The sequence below is a fragment of the Oryza brachyantha genome, chromosome 5 (genome assembly GCF_000231095.2).
Source record: "Oryza brachyantha chromosome 5, ObraRS2, whole genome shotgun sequence".
Classification (NCBI taxonomy): Eukaryota; Viridiplantae; Streptophyta; class Magnoliopsida; order Poales; family Poaceae; genus Oryza; species Oryza brachyantha.
In genome coordinates, this window is record NC_023167.2 from 2,815,720 (window position 1) to 2,832,899 (window position 17,180).

Below are 17,180 nucleotides of genomic sequence, written 5' to 3' on the forward strand. Positions count from 1 at the left end.
AAACTCACGACTATGACATACGGTTAATGGCAGCGAGCCAAGATGTGAAATAATCCCATCTCATTTTGGTTCTTTTGAAGATTATTGACAAAAGATAAAAGATTATTTGATTTTATAATAATCATTTAATGATATAAATAACGGAATTAACTGCTGCAAAGTTGAAAAATAGAAAAATTTAACTTTTTGCCACTCTGACGAACGGCCAAAACAGATTTGTCACTCGCTGTCTCTGATATATGGACCTCATTAGTCTACGACAGGTGAGTCCAGTGGCAAGTTTGTTATGAAAATCCGCAAGAGCAACAAAAAGTTAAATGCCTAGAAAAAATCTACTTTTTAAAATTAAGATGACAAACTTCTCTATACAATTTTTTATAAAAAATAAACCATTCAACCATTGGAAAACATGCATGTAAAAAAAATCTGACAAAAATCGAAGGCAGCCGAACGTGAAATAATCAAATCTCTCCCACAGGATCACTTGCCCCGCCGCTGCCGGGAGGGCGCCGCCACACGCCAGAGCTCGTGGGGAACCAGTCGCTGTCAGGTGGACCCCCACGCCCTTCCCTGCGAGCTCCGAGGCCTCGACCGACGTGACCGCGACGCGAGCTGCGAGCTGCAAGTGCAAGTGCAAGCGCAAGCAAGCAGCACCACTCCCATCGCTCTCCATCGCCATCCGCTCTCCCCCCGATTCCTCGCCGCCCAACCCCCAACCCAATCCATCCCGCGAATCCCACAACCCACCGCCACCGCCACTAGCACCACCACAGCGAGCTCACCACTCTCGACCGGGGCAATGGGGACGTCAGGGTCGAAGGGGATCGACGGCGTGGGCGGCGCGGCGGTCGGGGGTGGGGAAGGGGGCGGCGGCTTCGGCGGCGGCGGCGGCGGTGCCGGCGCGGCGTCGGGGGCGTGGCACGGCGGCGCGCAGCTGTACGTGTCGCTCAAGATGGAGAACGCGCGGATCAGCGGCGACCTCGTCCCGCACGTCTACGGCTCCGAGCCCATCATCGGATCCTGGGACCCCTCCCGCGCCGTACGACCGAACCTCCGTTCCGTTGTGTCGCTCACAAAATTATTTTCCCTTTTTTTGCTTACTGTTTTGGTTAATTTGAGCTGCAGCTCGCGATGGAGAGGGAGCTCGCGTCCATGTGGGAGCTCAGCTTCGTCGTGCCGCCCGACCACGGTACGGTGCTGTGCTGTGCTGTGATGTGCCGCTTGCATGTTTTTTTTTTTTGTGTTACTACTCCCATATTTGGGTATGTTGATTGCAATTGGTTATCACTAACTCCTTTTCTAGCCTCGCTTTTCTTAAACGCAAAAAGTCCTGTCCTTTTGTTCTTGGTAGTTTTCACTTGGTGGTGGTATTTTTTTTACTTTGTTTTTTGTCCTGTTTTTTTTTTAAAACTACTATTGAGTATAGAGATGGGTTTTGCGAGCTTGTTTGATGGGCTCTACTAAGTCTACTTGGGGATAGTTGGACTGCTTACTAGGCTACTGCTGCTTGCTGTACTTTCAGGCCACCTTTCTGATTGTAGTTACAAGTAAAACAAACATTACTAAGGATTTTTTATGTCTTTGTTTTTCTGTGTATTGTCCTGAATTTTTGTTACTCAGTTCATATATGACGTTTTTTACATTATAATGTGTGAAAAACATCATATATTAGTGGCTGGAGGGAGTACTTTTTTTGTTGGCATAAAAAAGTTTCTCAACTCAGTTACAAGCCCAACTGTTAGATTTCACTTACATTGTGATGCAAATTGCTGTGCTCATGCCTTTTCCTAACGATTGCAACTTGCGGAATCTACCAAAGAAACACTCGACTTCAAATTCTTGCTCAAGCCCAAGGATGCACCGACCCCCTGCATCATTGAGGAAGGTCCAACCCGTCATCTCACTGGAGGCATGCTTGAGGGCGATGTGAGGATTGCATGGTTCAAGGTCAATGGGGATCATGAGGCACTTGAGTTCAGGGTGTTCAATAAGGCGGACATTGTGTCTCCACTTGATCTTGCAGCAAGTTGGAGGGTGTTCAAGGAGAATTTTCAGCCTTCCAAAGTCCGGGGAATCCCTGATGTCAGTATAAATGTCGCACCTGCTCATGGAACTGAGGTGATTTCAGTAGTTGATTTTCTATTTGCATTTGAAATTTCTCTTCTTGTGCTTTCATATGAATATGATGGTCCAATTTGCTTGCAAACTGTTACTATTTAACCTTTCTACTACAATAACTTATTTACTGATATCCTATGTTTCTCTATTGCCAAACAAGTAGCAAGAAAAAAGCGAAGCACTGCATTAGCTGGTTAAAACATCTGCTTCCTTTGAAAGTTCTCTCTTCAGAAAGCTAAGTTTTGCTTGTTCAAAAGGCATGTTTAGGGGAAGAAATCTGACAGTTCAGAATTCAAATGGAAGAGATCCCATTGTATATGTTATTATAGAAGATACCAATGACACTCTTTTCACTGGGATGGAATATTTGCTCCTTTTCTATTTTCTTCATTTTCTCTGGTGATCATCTTGGTGCAACATTTAGCATTGTACACGCTTAAGAAAATTTCGAAACAAACGAAACGCCCTTTTCATTCCTTCACCTTTTTCCAGTAAAAATTCCAATGCTTGCGTGATGTTTTGACTTTAATGCTGATAGCTGAGCTAAGTGATTTTCTGGTATCTAACAGGTTTTTATTTCATATGTTACTGCAGGATACATCTGCTGAAAGTTTGGAGCTTGACTTGGAGCATTACGTCATTCCAACACCAACTGCACCACCATCTGAATATGCAGCAAACCTTGCTGCGAACCCAGCATCCTTGATTCAAACCGGAGCTTTATGGACAAATGACATGCTTCTCAGTGATGGCATCCAGAGCCCAAGCAGTGCTTCTGCAGCTTTTGAAGATCATAATTACGATAACAAGGTTAGCCATAATCAGGTTGAATTGGTATGCTAGAATATTTGTTCCACCAATGAATTATTTATCCTCCCCACCCCCTACCCCACCCACCCTCCAAAATAAATGAAGTGTGTTGTGTTTTCACTTTAGATCATATTTTGATGTGACATGTCGCCATAAAAGACCATACCTTTTATTGATTATAGCATTTGCGTTGTCACTTAGTTAACTTCATCTGATCTTAATTGATTATCATATAATTTGATAAATTATATTTTTGTCCTCTCAACTGCTTTTTTTTTTGTCAAACAGAAATAGCACTGAATATAACCATGACATGCCAATTTGGTTCGTTGTAGGATAATGTGGCATCGCCTGCAGATTCTTTTAAGAAGTTGCAAGTTTCTGGAATTGTAGAGTCAAAATCATTTGACACCTTCACAACATTGCAAAAGCAAGATGGTCAAAAGGGACTTTTTGTAGACAGGGGTGTTGGCTCTACTATGTTTGGAAAATCATCCAGTGCATGTTCCCTGGCTTCTGGGCTTAATTTTGGAACAGGAAAGGTCAGTACTTTTCCTGTCCTTAACCAGCTGGAGCTGTGCCAATAAAACTAAAAAGGAAGAAAGTTGCGTATGATCCTAAACCCTAAATAGGTCCGTGATTCAATGAGTAATTATGAGTACAATTGTTCAAGTTATTAAAAGGGTAATTGAGATGTTGTGTGTGAACCTATATAATGCATATCACGATCCATCTATATATTTATCAACTTTTGGTTGTTAAAAGAAAATTTCCATCAGAATGTAGTTTGTGCTTGATTCTTTCTTCTTATTGACATATTGTCAGGCCATGCCAGAAGCAGCAGGAGCTGTTGCAGCAGCAGCTGTAGCTGATCGGTTGCATGGGTCAAAGGAGGACCGAAAACTAGCTATTGTTTTGGTAATTTCAGCTGTTATTTCCTCTCTTATACATCTTTTAGTATTAAATCACCAGACATCTTGTTGGTTGTTGCTATCTAAAGCAGATCCTTCTACTATGTTTTATGGTTTTAAACACATAAATGAATAAAAATACATGAAACTATGAAAGTATGCTCTGAGTAATCTGAGAGCTAAAAAGCTAATATCCAAGTATCCAACTATCACATTAGTAATTCTCATGTCTTCTAATGGACTGTCTTGATGCTCAAAGTATTTGTTATTGCATCTTAATATTCATTTGTGTCACTCCTTGTTTTGAAAGGCAGATTTTTCTTCCTAAACGTGTCTACTTGCAAACTAGGTTGGCCTACCAGCTCGTGGTAAAACATTTACTGCAGCTAAGCTTACGAGGTACCTTCGTTGGTTAGGTCATGAAACCAGACATTTCAATGTTGGAAAGGTGATTATACTCTTTTCCTGGTTAATTGTCTAGCCACAGTGGAGTACATATTGAAGGATTGTTTGACAAGTGAACTAAACTCTCTTTTGGTTGAAATATGGTGTGCAGTACCGCCGTCTGAAGCATGGAGCAAATCAGGTACCAACCACTGATTTTCTGCAACTCTCTTTGCACTTTCTGATTGTCTTTGAAGTATTTCTTCTTGTTAAATGCTACCATAGCAGAAAAAAATCATTTTCAAGTTTTGTAAGCCAATTTTATTTCAAGTCATTCCATTTTTCTATATTGCATTTGTAACATTGCTATTTATTTTGATTTATTAAGAACGATAATATCCTATGCTCTGATTCATGAGATGCATTCCAAATTGTCAAGTGCTCACATGGAAAAATAAACTTAACACCCCTGTAGCGCTATGCCTAAAAGAGCAGATGCTCCACCAGAGAGCTATCAACCAATCTGCTCCGCAATAATGTATGTGCCAATTTATTAAAAAACAATATCTGTACCAACTGGGCCAGAATGTCAGAGTGCAAATTCATTATCTCATAATTTCTCTTACATTTTTTATTATATACATGGATAAATGTGTCTGCTTATAGTCCTATTGCAGATTTCTGGTACTGCTCGTTTGCATATATTTCCTTGGAGTTTTTAGTGCAGTTACACACATTTCTGGTGGTAGAATAATCCTTTTTTTTTGGTTTAATTGCTTCAGTCTGCAGATTTTTTCCGTGATGATAACCCTGAAGGGATTGAGGCACGTAATGAGGTTAGCATGCTTTCCTGTACAATATTTTTGCAACCATATCATGCTTTTGAAGATTAGATGCAAACCCAGGTGTCGTAGTTCAGAAATGTATGCTGTTCCTTTTTTTAGAATATATAGCATGGTAATAAGACAAACTATTAGGGATACCATGATAATTTGAGCTACAAATTAATTCTGATGACCGTCTACAACATCATTTATTTTTAGGAGAAAGGGGGTTACACTTTCTGCAGAAACTTAATATAGATTTAAAACACATCATATTTGTAATTTACTAATTTTATATCTTGTTTTGTCTTTTATAATCTGTTCCCTGCCCCATTACATAGTCTCATTTTGCCATTGTTCCACCCCTTTAATTTCATGCTAAGGCATGTCATTTGAATTATCCTTTTTCCAATGAGAACTAAACCTATATTATTCTCATGAAAGCACCACAAAGTTAAAAAAAATCAATATACACACTAAATTTTCAGAAGTCAAATTTCATTGCTCATAACCAAATGCTATGAAGAGAATATTAACATTAATAAGATATATTTTTAGTCTTACTAGCAATTCTCAACATTTACATTTTTCCAGGTGGCTGCTTTAGCAATGGAGGACATGATAGACTGGATGCATGGGGGAGGTCAGGTAAGCTGGTTTCTATTGGCATAACCTGCCTGAAATGTAATGTTCGTTCTGACTGGGACCAGTTTGTGTTTAGGTTGGTATATTTGATGCGACAAACAGCACAAGAAAACGAAGGTATATGCTAATGAAAATGGCTGAAGGGAACTGTAAGGTAATTTGTTTCATTCAGATTCTGCATCAAACATGGTTCATTTACCTTTGCTTCACTAAGTTTCTCGAGCCAAAATTTCTTTTTTGGATGGAAGTGAACAATAATACTGTCATGCTGTTGGTAGTTTGTCAGTTATTTTAACTAATGTGTTCTGGTGCATTTTTCATCTATTTGTGGCTTTAAAATTTTTGTTCCTTTCATCTTCTGCAGATTATATTTCTGGAAACAATCTGTAATGATCCGAATATAATCGAAAGGAATGTACGTCTAAAGATACAACAAAGTCCTGACTATGCTGACCAGTGAGGATCTCTCAGAATTTGCCCTTTCCTAATCTTTACTGCTATAAAAGCCTCTAGTGGTGGCGGCAGAGAACACCTGCTCCCATTGCATTTTTACAATTTACCCCCTTAACTTCGTAATATTAAAAATCAATTAAATCTAGATGGATATCCACATAAAATCAAATTGATATGGATATTTTCTATATAAAAAAGATGGTCACATATTTCATGGAAAATATTTTTCTATTTATTCTAGGAATAACATAATATGTTTTTATCTTTGCAAAGCACAGGCATTCAGCTAGTATAAGTGAATTCGTGACCTGTATCCTGTGGAAAATTTTCAGGCCAGATTATGAGACTGGAGTGCGGGACTTCAAGGAACGCCTGGCAAATTATGAAAAGGTTTCGCCTAGCTAAATTCGGTTGAACCACTTCACACTAAGTAAATTCTTGAGCTCAATGAATCATTTAGTATTGATTAAAACGGTTTTCCTTCTGTAGGTGTATGAGCCAGTGCAGGAAGGTTCTTACATTAAAATGATTGATATGGTAAAAGGGCAAGGTGGCCAGTTACAGGTATGTTCTGTTATGCCTTGCCATATTCTGCACCAGACAGGTTGACAACGTAACATGACTATGGGATGATGCATAGGCAGATAAGGGGGATGCCTCTTGGGCACTGGCAGCCCCCAACAAGTACCATCTAGTATGTATGCATCGGAGAGAGTAAACATTAATTGCAAAAAATAATCAATGGGGAACAAGGACTGAAGAGACGTTTTTGTTATTTGTAGGCTTAGATTAAACTGAGTTGATCAAGTTTAAACCTTATTTTTACTTGTGCGTATGAAGATTTTGAATTTTTTTCCCTTGAGACGTGTGGGTACTCAGAATGAGAATTTTCTGGTTCCACCACTCAATGATGTATGGTATTGGTACCAATTCTATTTCATGCACCTTCCAAAACACTGAAGCATGCATCCAATGTGCTGAAAAATGTAATTATGTTATTGGGTTCTTCTTGTTACTTTTGAAGGACATAAATTTTATCAAGGGTCATAGGCTCATAGATTTTGGGATCAATTCATGACATAACACTGTTTGACTTTATTATTGTATGTTTTTAGCTTCTGAAACTTGTCATGCACTCGAGCTTTATTTTGATTAATGATTATTTTTTGGGAAGTTGTTAACTTGTCCTGACCTTTTACCCAGGTGAACAATATCAGTGGTTATCTCCCTGGGAGGATTGTCTTTTTCTTGGTATGTACTTCAAATCCAATGGTCAGAAAGTACAAGAAATCAATAGCAGAAAGTACAAGTGTTGGAATAATCACAGAATTGCCATTGGATCCAACCCTAGAAGGGGGGGATAAAACACTGATACATGGGCCTCTAGTGGGCCCTACTGGGCCTCACAGGCCATACACCAACACCCCCCGCAGTCTGAACTTACCGGCGCAGCGGAGTTCCAAGACTGGACAAGAAGTAAAATGCACACACACCCCCCCACAGTCACAACTAGCCACAGGCAACGTTGAGACTGGAACGGAACTCCGAGAAGGTCGAGGAGGGGAGTCCCTTGGTGGAGATGTCGGCAAACTGGGAGGTAGTCGGTACATGGAGGACCCGAACATGGCCAATGGCAACGCGGTCGCGAACGAAGTGCAGGTCGATCTCCACATGCTTCGTCCGCTGATGCTGAACTGGGTTGGTGGAGAGGTAGACGGCACTGACGTTGTCGCAGTAGACGACAGTACTCTTGGCGAGTGGACTGTGGAGCTCCGCCAAGATCTGCCGAAGCCAAGACGCCTCAGCCACGCCGTTAGCCACTGCCCGGTACTCGGCCTCTGCACTGGAGTGGGAGACCACAGGCTGTCGCTTTGACGACCAGGAGACGAGGTTGCCGCCAAGAAAGACGGCGTAGCCGGAGGTGGAGCGTCGAGTATCCGGACAACCAACCCAGTCGGCGTCAGTGTAAACGACAAGCTCGGTGGAAGGAGACCGGTGAAGGACCAGGCCGTAGTCGACGGTGCCACGAACATACCGGAGGAGTCGCTTCATGGCAGCAAGATGGGACTCGCGAGGATCATGCATATGGAGGCAGACCTGCTAGATGGCATAAGTGATGTCCGGCCGAGTGAAGGTGAGGTACTGCAAGGCACCGACAAGGCTCCGATACGCAGTCGGGTCAACAATCGGGTCCCCCAAGTTTGCAGAAAGCTTGGCCTGAGTGTTGACAGGGGTGGAACACAGCTTGCAGTCTGTCATCCCTGCTCTAGGATATCAAGGGCGTACTGTCGCTGATGAAGAAAGAGTTCGAAGGGGCGAGGCTCAACAGTGATACCCAGGAAGTGATGAAGCACACCCAGATCTTTCATAGCAAACTCCAGCTGTAGTGACTGAATGATGTGCTGGAGCAAAGAATGACTAGAGGCAGCAAGAATGATGTCGTCGACATATAGCAGCAAGTATGCAGTGTCGGTGCCACGACGGTAGACAAACAGGGAGGTATCAGACTTGCACTCGGTGAACCCCAGAGAGGCCAAGAACGTGGCAAACTGCGAGTACCGAGCCCGAGGAGCCTGCTTCAGACCATAGAGAGACTTGTTGAGGCGACACACCATACCAGGATGACGGGAATCTACAAACCGCGCTGGCTGGCTGCAGTAGACTGTCTCAGACAGAGTACCATGAAGAAAGGCGTTCTTCACATCCAACTGATGCACTGTCCAGGAGCGACAGAGAGCAAGCGAGAGGACCGTGCGCACTGTGGCAGGCTTCACCACCGGCTGAAAGTCTCGTCATAGTCCACACCATGCCGCTGAGTGAAGCCCCGAAGAACCCAGCGAGCCTTGTAGCGTTCCAAGAAACCATCAGCACGACGCTTATGTGTCCAGATCCACTTGCCGGTCACCATATTGCAACTAGACGGACGCGGCACGAGGTCCCACGTCTAGTTGGCAAGTAAGGCAGCGTACTCCTCCATCGCCTGACGCCAGTGAGGATCAGTGAGAGCGTCGCGGACTGAGGAGGGGAGCGGCGAGATCCCCGGCTCATTCGAAGTGGCGGACAGGGCCAAAGGCCGAAGAACACCTGCCGCCCGCCGTGTCACCATGGGATGAGTGTGGCCAGGATCCCTATGGACGACGGGCGGATGATACACCACCGGGCCGAGGCGAGAGCGAGCCCGAGGGTGGATCGTCGGCGCGAGTGGAGGAGGCACTGGGTCCGTGGCCGGTGCCGTCTTGCGTTGGTAGACAAGCAGGGGCCGGGTAGGAGGCTCCAGGGCCGCGCGTGGCGCGGGAGGGGGCGTCGGGGCCGCACGTGGCGCGACAGGGGGCTCTAGGGCCATGCGTGGCGCGGGAGGGGGCGTCGGGGCTGCACGTGGCGCGGGAGGGGACGCTGGGGCCACGCAGGGCGCGGGAGTAGGCTCCAGGGCCGCGCGCGGCGCAGCGGAACCCACCGGAAGTGGAGGCGGTGTACCCGGGAAACCTGTAGGAAAGGGATACACAGGTGGCTGGACCACCGGGTCAGGCGGAAACACGGATTCTAACTCAGGGTCAGGAGTGGGAGTAGTGGAGGTGGAGTAGGGAAAATCCGACTCGTCAAACACAACGTGGCGAGAGACAAGGACTCCGCGAGTGGTGAGATCAAAGCAGCGATACCCCTTGTGATCAGGGGAATAGCCAAGAAACACGCACCGAGTCGAGCGAGGCGCCAACTTGTGGGGAGAAGTGGCAGAGGTGTTAGGATAGCAGGCGCACCCGAAGACACGGAGGTGATCATACTAAGGAGGCGTGCCGAAAAGAGCGTGGTGGGGAGTGGGAGCAGGGGAGGCAGTGGAAGGAAGGCGATTGAGCAGGTAGGTGGCAGTGTGGAGCCCCTCAGCCCAAAAATGGGCAGGAAGGGAGGCCTGAAGGAGGAGGGTGCGCACAACATCGTTCGTAGTGCGAATCATCCGCTTAGCCTTGCCGTTCTGAGGGGAGGTGTACGGACAAGACATGCGCAGTTGAACACCACGGGAAAGGAAGAAGGCACGGGAGGCGTGATTGTCGAACTCACGGCCATTGTCACACTGGACAGCCTTGATAGTAAGACCAAACTGAGTGGCGACCCAGGCAAAGAAATGGAGGAGGGTGGAGAACGTGTCAGACTTAGCACGCAATGGGAAAGTCCAAGTATAATGGGAGAAATCATCAACTATCGCCAGATAATATTTAAAACCAGAAAGACTGATGTTAGGAGAAGTCCATAGGTCACAGTGAATAAGATCAAAGGCATGACTCGCATGCGAAGAAGAAGAAAAAGGAAGTCTAACATGACGACCTAATTGACAGGCATGACAAAAATGCTCATCAGGCGTTCTAGTACAAGGAAGATCTGCACTACGACGAAGACGAGCCAAAACGTCGCGGCCGGGGTGACCAAGCCGGCGGTGCCAAGTCGTGGAAGAAGAAGTGGCAAAAGCAGCTGACGGAGGTGAAGTCGATGGCGGAACAGCGGAAGCAGAAAGGCGGAGGGTGTAAAGGGGAACCTGGCTATCACATCGGAGAAGAGGACGGCGGGAAGCCAAATCCTTCACAGTAAGACCAGAAGAGTCAAATTCAACAGAACAAGAGTTGTCAGCAGTAAATTTGCGAATGGAAAGAAGATTGTGAACCATCTGAGGCGCAACAAGAACATTGGGTAGACGAAAGGAACCAGGAACAGTGCCCATCGAGGTAACAGGAAGACAAGAGCCATCCCCAACCATGATGGCGGATGGACAAGGGTGGGGGGATGGACAGAGGAGAGTATACCAGCATCAGGAGTGGTGTGATACGAGGCTCCCGAGTCGGCGATCCACTCCGCGCTGACCGGCAGGGTCAGCTGCATGGTGCTGAAGGACTGAGCCAGGGCCGCCTGGTCCCACCTACCCGGCCAGGTCAGGGGCTGGCTAGGTGGAGCAGGAGGAGGCCAAGACACCGGGGAAGCAGGGCCGACGAACATGGCCATGGGAGGGCGAGCCCCGCCTCCCGAATGCTGGAACAGCCACATCGAGATGCGCCCTGACCATGGGTTGCTGAAGGATGACCAGGGAGCACCTCCAGGAACGGTTGCCGCGGTGGGAGTACCACGACCTCCGCCACGGTACCCCACAGAAGCACCAACAGGAGCAGCGGTCGGCGGAGTACTGGCGCCATCACTTTGTCCAGAGCCACCACCACCACCGCGGCCTCCCCGGCGACGGCGTCCAGAACGACTTCCCCCACCCCCGCTCGGCCCGCGGGGAGGAGCGCCAAGGAGGGAGGTGGCAGGTGGGACCGAGGAAGCCGGTGGAGCAGCAGCGACGAGAGCGGTGGAGGTGGACGACCCGGCATGAGGCCCCGGGTGATCTCGTTGAGGCTGAGGTCATCCCGAACCTGCAGGAAGGTGGGGAAGGGCCGCTGCCGAGGGAGCCAGGTCCTGAGGAGGTCGTAGATGCTGTTGAGACCTCGCAGGACATGGAGCACCAGAATCCGGTCACTCACTGGGCAGCCGAGGTCATGGAGAGCATCCGCCATGCCCTTCATTCGCCGGCTGTACTCACCGCAGAGAGATCCCCTTGCACGAAGGTGCGGAACTGCGCGTCCAGCTGAAGAGCCCGAGCCTCGGCGTTGCCGATGAACTGGCCTTCGAGAGCCAGCCAGGCCTGGCGAGCGGTGCCGCCGGGTGTCCGGACGATGTCCTGGAGATCGAGGGATATGGTCCCAAAGATCCAAGACAAGACGATGCTATCGAGGTGCAGCCAGATCCCATCCCGTGCCTGAACAGGAGCATCGGCAAGGACGTGATCGTCGAGGGCATAGCGGCGGAGAGCGAGGACCTGGTCCCGCCAGCGGCCGTAGGAGGTGGACGAGGTGTCGAGGACGACCGAGACCAGGGCTCGGATGTTCTGGACCCCGACCGCCTGAAGGTGAAGCTGGGCGACCATCGGGTCACGCGGATCGAGGTGGGGAGCAGTATCGGGTTGGGGCTAGCGAGAGGAGGCGACGGTGTCGGCGACGTGGACGATTGGCGGAGGCCCGGTGGAGAGGAGCAGGAAGTGTTCCGCCTCGGCAACCCGGCGAGCGAGGGCATGTCTCAGCACGCTCACGCTCCCAGGCGAGGGCGGCCGCCTGCACCCGCTCCTGGGCCGCCAAGGCCTCGGTCTTCGCCGCGAGAAGAGCCGCCGCGAGGGCGGAGTCGACAGAGGCGGCGCGGTTGGGCGGCGTCGAGTAGCTCCGGCGGCATGCCCAATCCGGTGTAGGAGAAACCAGGGGGTAGGCTGAGGCGGGCAAACGCGGAAGGAGCCGTGCCCGCGGTAGTAGCGGCGGTTCCCGGCGGCGGCGCACCGGCCAGGGCAGTGGCACCGGCGGCGGCAGCGGCGGCAGATGGTGCGGCCGAGGGCAGCGCCAGGACGGCGGCGTCTGGGCCGGCAACAGAGACGGGCAGAGGGGGCGCGGCTGGGGGCGGCGGCTTGGCCAGGACGGCGGCGCCTTGGCCGGCGACGGTGGTCGGGGCGGCACCGGTAGCCCCGCAGGCCCCCCGGCCACGCGTGCGCCCGCGGCGGTGTCCACGGCAGCGGCGGCGCCCGCAGCGCCCACAGCGGCGCCCACTGCGGCAGTGGCGCCCACAGCGCCCGTGGCGGCGGCGGTACCCGCAGCGCTGGCAGGGGGCAGGGCGGCGACGAGAGCAGCAGCGTAGGAGGGAGGAAGAGGAGGGAAGGAGGAAGGGGAGGGGGGCGGCAGCCGGCGGCGGTTGGGCCCCCTTGGACCGGCAGCTGAGAGGGGAGGCGGTGGGGAGGAGAGAGAAAGGAAAAAGACTAGCTCTATATCATGTTGGAATAATCACAGAATTGCCATTGGATCCAACCCTAGAAGGGGGGATAAAACACTGATACATGGGCCTCTAGTGGGCCTCACAGGCCATACACCAACAACAAGAAATCAATAACGAAACAACCCTAGTTGGCAGCTAAGTCAAGTGGTGCCAATCCTCTAGTTCCTGCTAAAAACCATAAATATCCTTCCCTCTTTTATCTGCCTGAGAACAAGCTGCACGCATGGTGAAGGTCCATTGAACATGCAATCATTGCAATGCTTCCACAAGAACCAAGCGATAATATCTTGTTGTTTAAGATGACTGTATCTATGGCTTTTAATTACTAGTGCATTTTTGTGATACATCTTTCTCAACATGCAACTGCAGGTGAACTCTCATCTTACACCTCGGCCTATTTTGCTTACAAGGCATGGTGAGAGTTTACACAACGTCAGAGGAAGAGTTGGTGGTGACACGGTCCTGAGGTTTGCTTTTCCTTTTTTTTACTAACTTTCAATATGACACATTCAGATTATATTTTTTTCTACTCTATTATCATCATTTTGAAATATGGAAGTTATAAGAAAATGCTGAGTAATATTCACCAAGCTCATATTTACAGAAAGTGTACTCTGAAAATGAAGACTCATTGATTTGTAGGAACTGAATTTGATGTGTTGAACTAATAGATTTATAATTAATCGTGCACAGTGAAGATGGAGAACTTTACGCAAAGAAATTAGCCAACTTCATAGAAAAGAGGCTCAAATCTGAGAAAACTGCATCTGTAAGTAATCTCTTTATTGAATTTCATTATTTTCTAATTTCTAGAGGCAACTTGTTATGTCAGTATTAGAATTTAGAGATGATGAATGTAAATAAGATGAGCTAATAGAGTAAGGGCTCTAATTTCTGATTGTCCTAACGTTTAGATATGGACCAGCACACTTCAGAGAACAATTTTGACAGCTAGTCCAATAGTTGGATTCCCAAAGGTAATCAAGAATGTTTTGGAATATCTCTTACAGAACTCTTGCAAGGTTGTTAGTTATTTGGGCATTGCTTAACACTTGTTGACAGATACAATGGCGTGCTCTTGATGAGATAAACTCTGGGGTGTGTGATGGGATGACATATGAAGAGATAAAGAAAGTTATGCCCGAGGAATATGAGTATGTAAAATTGTTATCTTTGGTTACATTTGTTTGGAAGTTCTTTTTTAGTAATAGTTTGGCGCAATTGCAAATTTACTACTGGTTTGAATCATTATCGCAAGACTACCACTAGAAAATTGCAAAATACTACTAGAATTGTTATTCGAATGGTATCCTTGCAAAATAGAAAAAAAACAGTAGTTTACATGTCGTTCTCGTCTGCTAGACTGCTGATTGTCAATTTGTATCTTTCATTGCACTATAAACTATCATGGCAAAATAAAAAAAAAGAAAATCACAATTTGAGTAGCAAAAGATGGTGCAAGGTAGTATAACTGTACAAGGCACAGTTAATGTACAAGGCTTGCACTTATCACCGGCTGGTCCACTTGCGTTTATTGAATGCTTGCATCTGAAAACACTTATGATGCTTTTCCAATACTTGTTGCAACCAGATCACGCAAGAAGGACAAATTGAGATACCGGTATCCCCGTGGAGAATCTTACCTTGATGTCATCCAGAGGTTTAATCATTTCTTCTAATAGTATTCAGAAAAAAAAACCTTTCACCGTTTACTAGACTGCACAATGCAGTGGAAATATTCAATTCTAGATGTACGTCTGTAGTAACTTGTGATCTACTAAAACCCTCAGATTGGAACCGGTCATCATTGAACTAGAACGCCAGCGAGCACCAGTAGTCGTTATCTCCCACCAGGTAAATCTCTATATTTTTCATGAATTTTTTCTACTGCAGAGCCGTTGATCTTAAACAATTTATCCTGTCTGTAGGCCGTATTGCGGGCACTATATTCATATTTCGCTGACAGGCCTCTGAGGGAAGTTCCAGATATTGAGGTCACACATATGATCTTCTCTTGTTTATTGTTGTGCCAGAAACCTAAGAAGTACATAAATCAAACTAATGCACTTTTAATTTTCCATGCAGATGCCTCTCCACACCATAATTGAGATACAAATGGGCGTCACAGGTGTTGAGGAGAAGAGGTACAAGCTCATGGACTGAACATACATCGAGGCTCACTGGCTCAGTAGGACAGAAAGTCTGCTGCTTTTGAGATAGCCATACAGTAACACACACATGTATACAATTAAACCACTACAGCAACCACACAGCCATTTTTCTCCGGACGGCGCAAAACCAAAACTGGCCCGCTCTGGTGTAAAATTGTAACCCCAAAAAAAAACCTATGAATCACTGTAACAAGAAGCATGCTACTAATCAGTAGCAGTAAATAACTGCAAAAAAAAAACATACATACTGATACTGCCACTAATAAGGAGTACAGATACTATACATATTCTCAAGAGGTAACAGAAGCTGTGGCTGACCCATCACTGCTTATTTTGGACTTGAAACTGACCTGCCAAACTTTTGAACTGTCTTGTCATCCTGTGCCCATGTGAGGACACAAGGCAGGCAGTTTCTTGCTCCAGAAACTCTGCCCACTTTGATGGCATCAAGCTCAACAGTGTGCCAAAAACTTCCTTGATTCCATGCGGCCTCCATGGCTGCTGCTGCTCACTTGTCCCTGTCTCTTCACACCTTCTATCTAACAAATACTAATACTTTGTTGTTTGTAAGTTTGTATGCCACATTGCCACTCAATTTTCTTTAGATGACATATAATAGATGTGAATATAATATCATCAATAAAAAAATTAACAGTTTGGATGATCAGCACAATAGGAGCTGGCATCCACCTGATTTGGATTGACTAAAAGAGTTTTCCTGTAATGTTAGGGAGTTTCACATACATATATGGTCCATCTATCCATGGTTTGATGATCAATAGATTGTGCCATGATGATTCCATGATTGATCTGCATATATGATAAGCATATTGCATCATATGCACTGCACTGGTCAGCCATGTCTGCTGCTGCCGCCTACAACGCCAATGTCCTCCTCGCCGCGGTGACCGCGCTCTCGGCGGCGATCGCCTTCGTCGCCGCGCTCCACCTCTACGCCCGGTGCCTCCTGTGGCGGCGTGGCGCTGGCGGCGCCGGCAACCCTCACGCGCTGCGCCGCCCGCGGACGCCGGGTGGCCACGAGCTGGAGGTGATCAGCGTGGTGGCGTGCGCGCAGGAGGGAGGCGGGCTGGACGCCAAGCAGCTGGGCGCGCTGCCGGTGTTTACGTGGGGGTCCTCTTCTCCGGCGACGGCGGAGGCGGCGGCCGTGCAGTGCGCGGTGTGCCTCGGGGAGATGGAGGACGGCGAGCTGGGGAGGCTGCTCCCGGCGTGCCACCACGTGTTCCACGCCGAGTGCATCGACACGTGGCTCACCGTGAGCTCGACGTGCCCGGTGTGCAGAACGGCGGTGGGGACGGAGGATGAGCCGCCGGTGACCGGCGTGTCGCCGGCGAGCTAGGTCCGTCGAATATCAGTGTACATTGTATTTCTAGAGTTGCACATCTATACACTTGAAAACAAGATTTGGGAGTTAGAGAGGACGAATTTTAGGAATAAAAATAAATTTTGTAGGATTTCTCCGAAAATCTACATTGCAAATGAAATCGAGTACTAGCTCCATATTCCGACCTGTGTTAATGAACAGATTGAGAACCTCAAAAAGGAATTATATTGATTCAGATTAGAGCGACCGGATCGATTGAGATTGATTTAACCAGATCTGCTTCAAACAAATACTACTAATCATCTCATCAATCCGGCAACAAAGCCATAAAAATTGCTATGTGTACGATTCTATCTGACTTACGTACGACCCAATTAATCAAACGGCTACAGTGCCACTCACTACTTGACCTCTTTTGCCTAATTAATGGTCAACCTCAGCTCCAGATGTTGGAGGCTGGGGTAACTCCGGAGCCGGGACGGACGACTACTCAACAAGAGAGGTCGGCGTCGTGTCGGCAGGCTTGATGGCAGAAGAGGTGGAGACCAGCGCTAGTGTCGGGAGCTTGGCGACCTCTTGCCCGACATGACTGGTCAGGTCAATGTTACTATAATTGAAGTTCCATCAAACTTTATACAAGACAACATGTGCAGAGTGTGAATTTCTTACCTCGACCCCTTTCCGAAGGCTG

General features: G+C 47.5%; 2 protein-coding genes across 4 annotated transcripts; both read left to right on the forward strand.

Moving 5' to 3' along the window:
* The first annotated feature begins 677 nt into the window (after nucleotides 1-677).
* On the forward strand, nucleotides 678-15,406 carry LOC102722772 (6-phosphofructo-2-kinase/fructose-2,6-bisphosphatase). 3 transcript variants are annotated; one of them, XM_006654959.3, is made up of 23 exons: nucleotides 679-1,039; nucleotides 1,126-1,189; nucleotides 1,820-2,118; nucleotides 2,713-2,928; nucleotides 3,264-3,470; nucleotides 3,754-3,846; nucleotides 4,189-4,287; nucleotides 4,396-4,425; nucleotides 5,006-5,059; nucleotides 5,642-5,695; nucleotides 5,769-5,846; nucleotides 6,057-6,148; nucleotides 6,478-6,535; nucleotides 6,635-6,709; nucleotides 7,349-7,396; nucleotides 13,346-13,443; nucleotides 13,670-13,745; nucleotides 13,891-13,953; nucleotides 14,039-14,130; nucleotides 14,568-14,636; nucleotides 14,767-14,830; nucleotides 14,905-14,970; nucleotides 15,062-15,406. In XM_006654959.3, exons 1-23 carry the CDS (start codon nucleotides 800-802, stop codon nucleotides 15,137-15,139), a joined length of 2,313 nt encoding a protein of 770 aa, XP_006655022.3. In that variant the 5' UTR covers nucleotides 679-799; the 3' UTR covers nucleotides 15,140-15,406. The 3 variants fall into 3 exon arrangements, with proteins under 3 accessions (XP_040379773.1, XP_006655022.3, XP_040379774.1); XM_040523839.1 differs by lacking the exon at nucleotides 7,349-7,396 and having other exon boundaries at nucleotides 678-1,039; XM_040523840.1 differs by lacking the exon at nucleotides 3,264-3,470 and having other exon boundaries at nucleotides 680-1,039.
* A 90-nt stretch (nucleotides 15,407-15,496) lies between these two features.
* On the forward strand, nucleotides 15,497-16,719 carry LOC102723057 (E3 ubiquitin-protein ligase ATL41). Its single transcript, XM_040523841.1, has one exon. It carries the CDS (start codon nucleotides 16,007-16,009, stop codon nucleotides 16,502-16,504), a length of 498 nt encoding a protein of 165 aa, XP_040379775.1. The 5' UTR covers nucleotides 15,497-16,006; the 3' UTR covers nucleotides 16,505-16,719.
* Nucleotides 16,720-17,180: the final 461 nt, after the last annotated feature.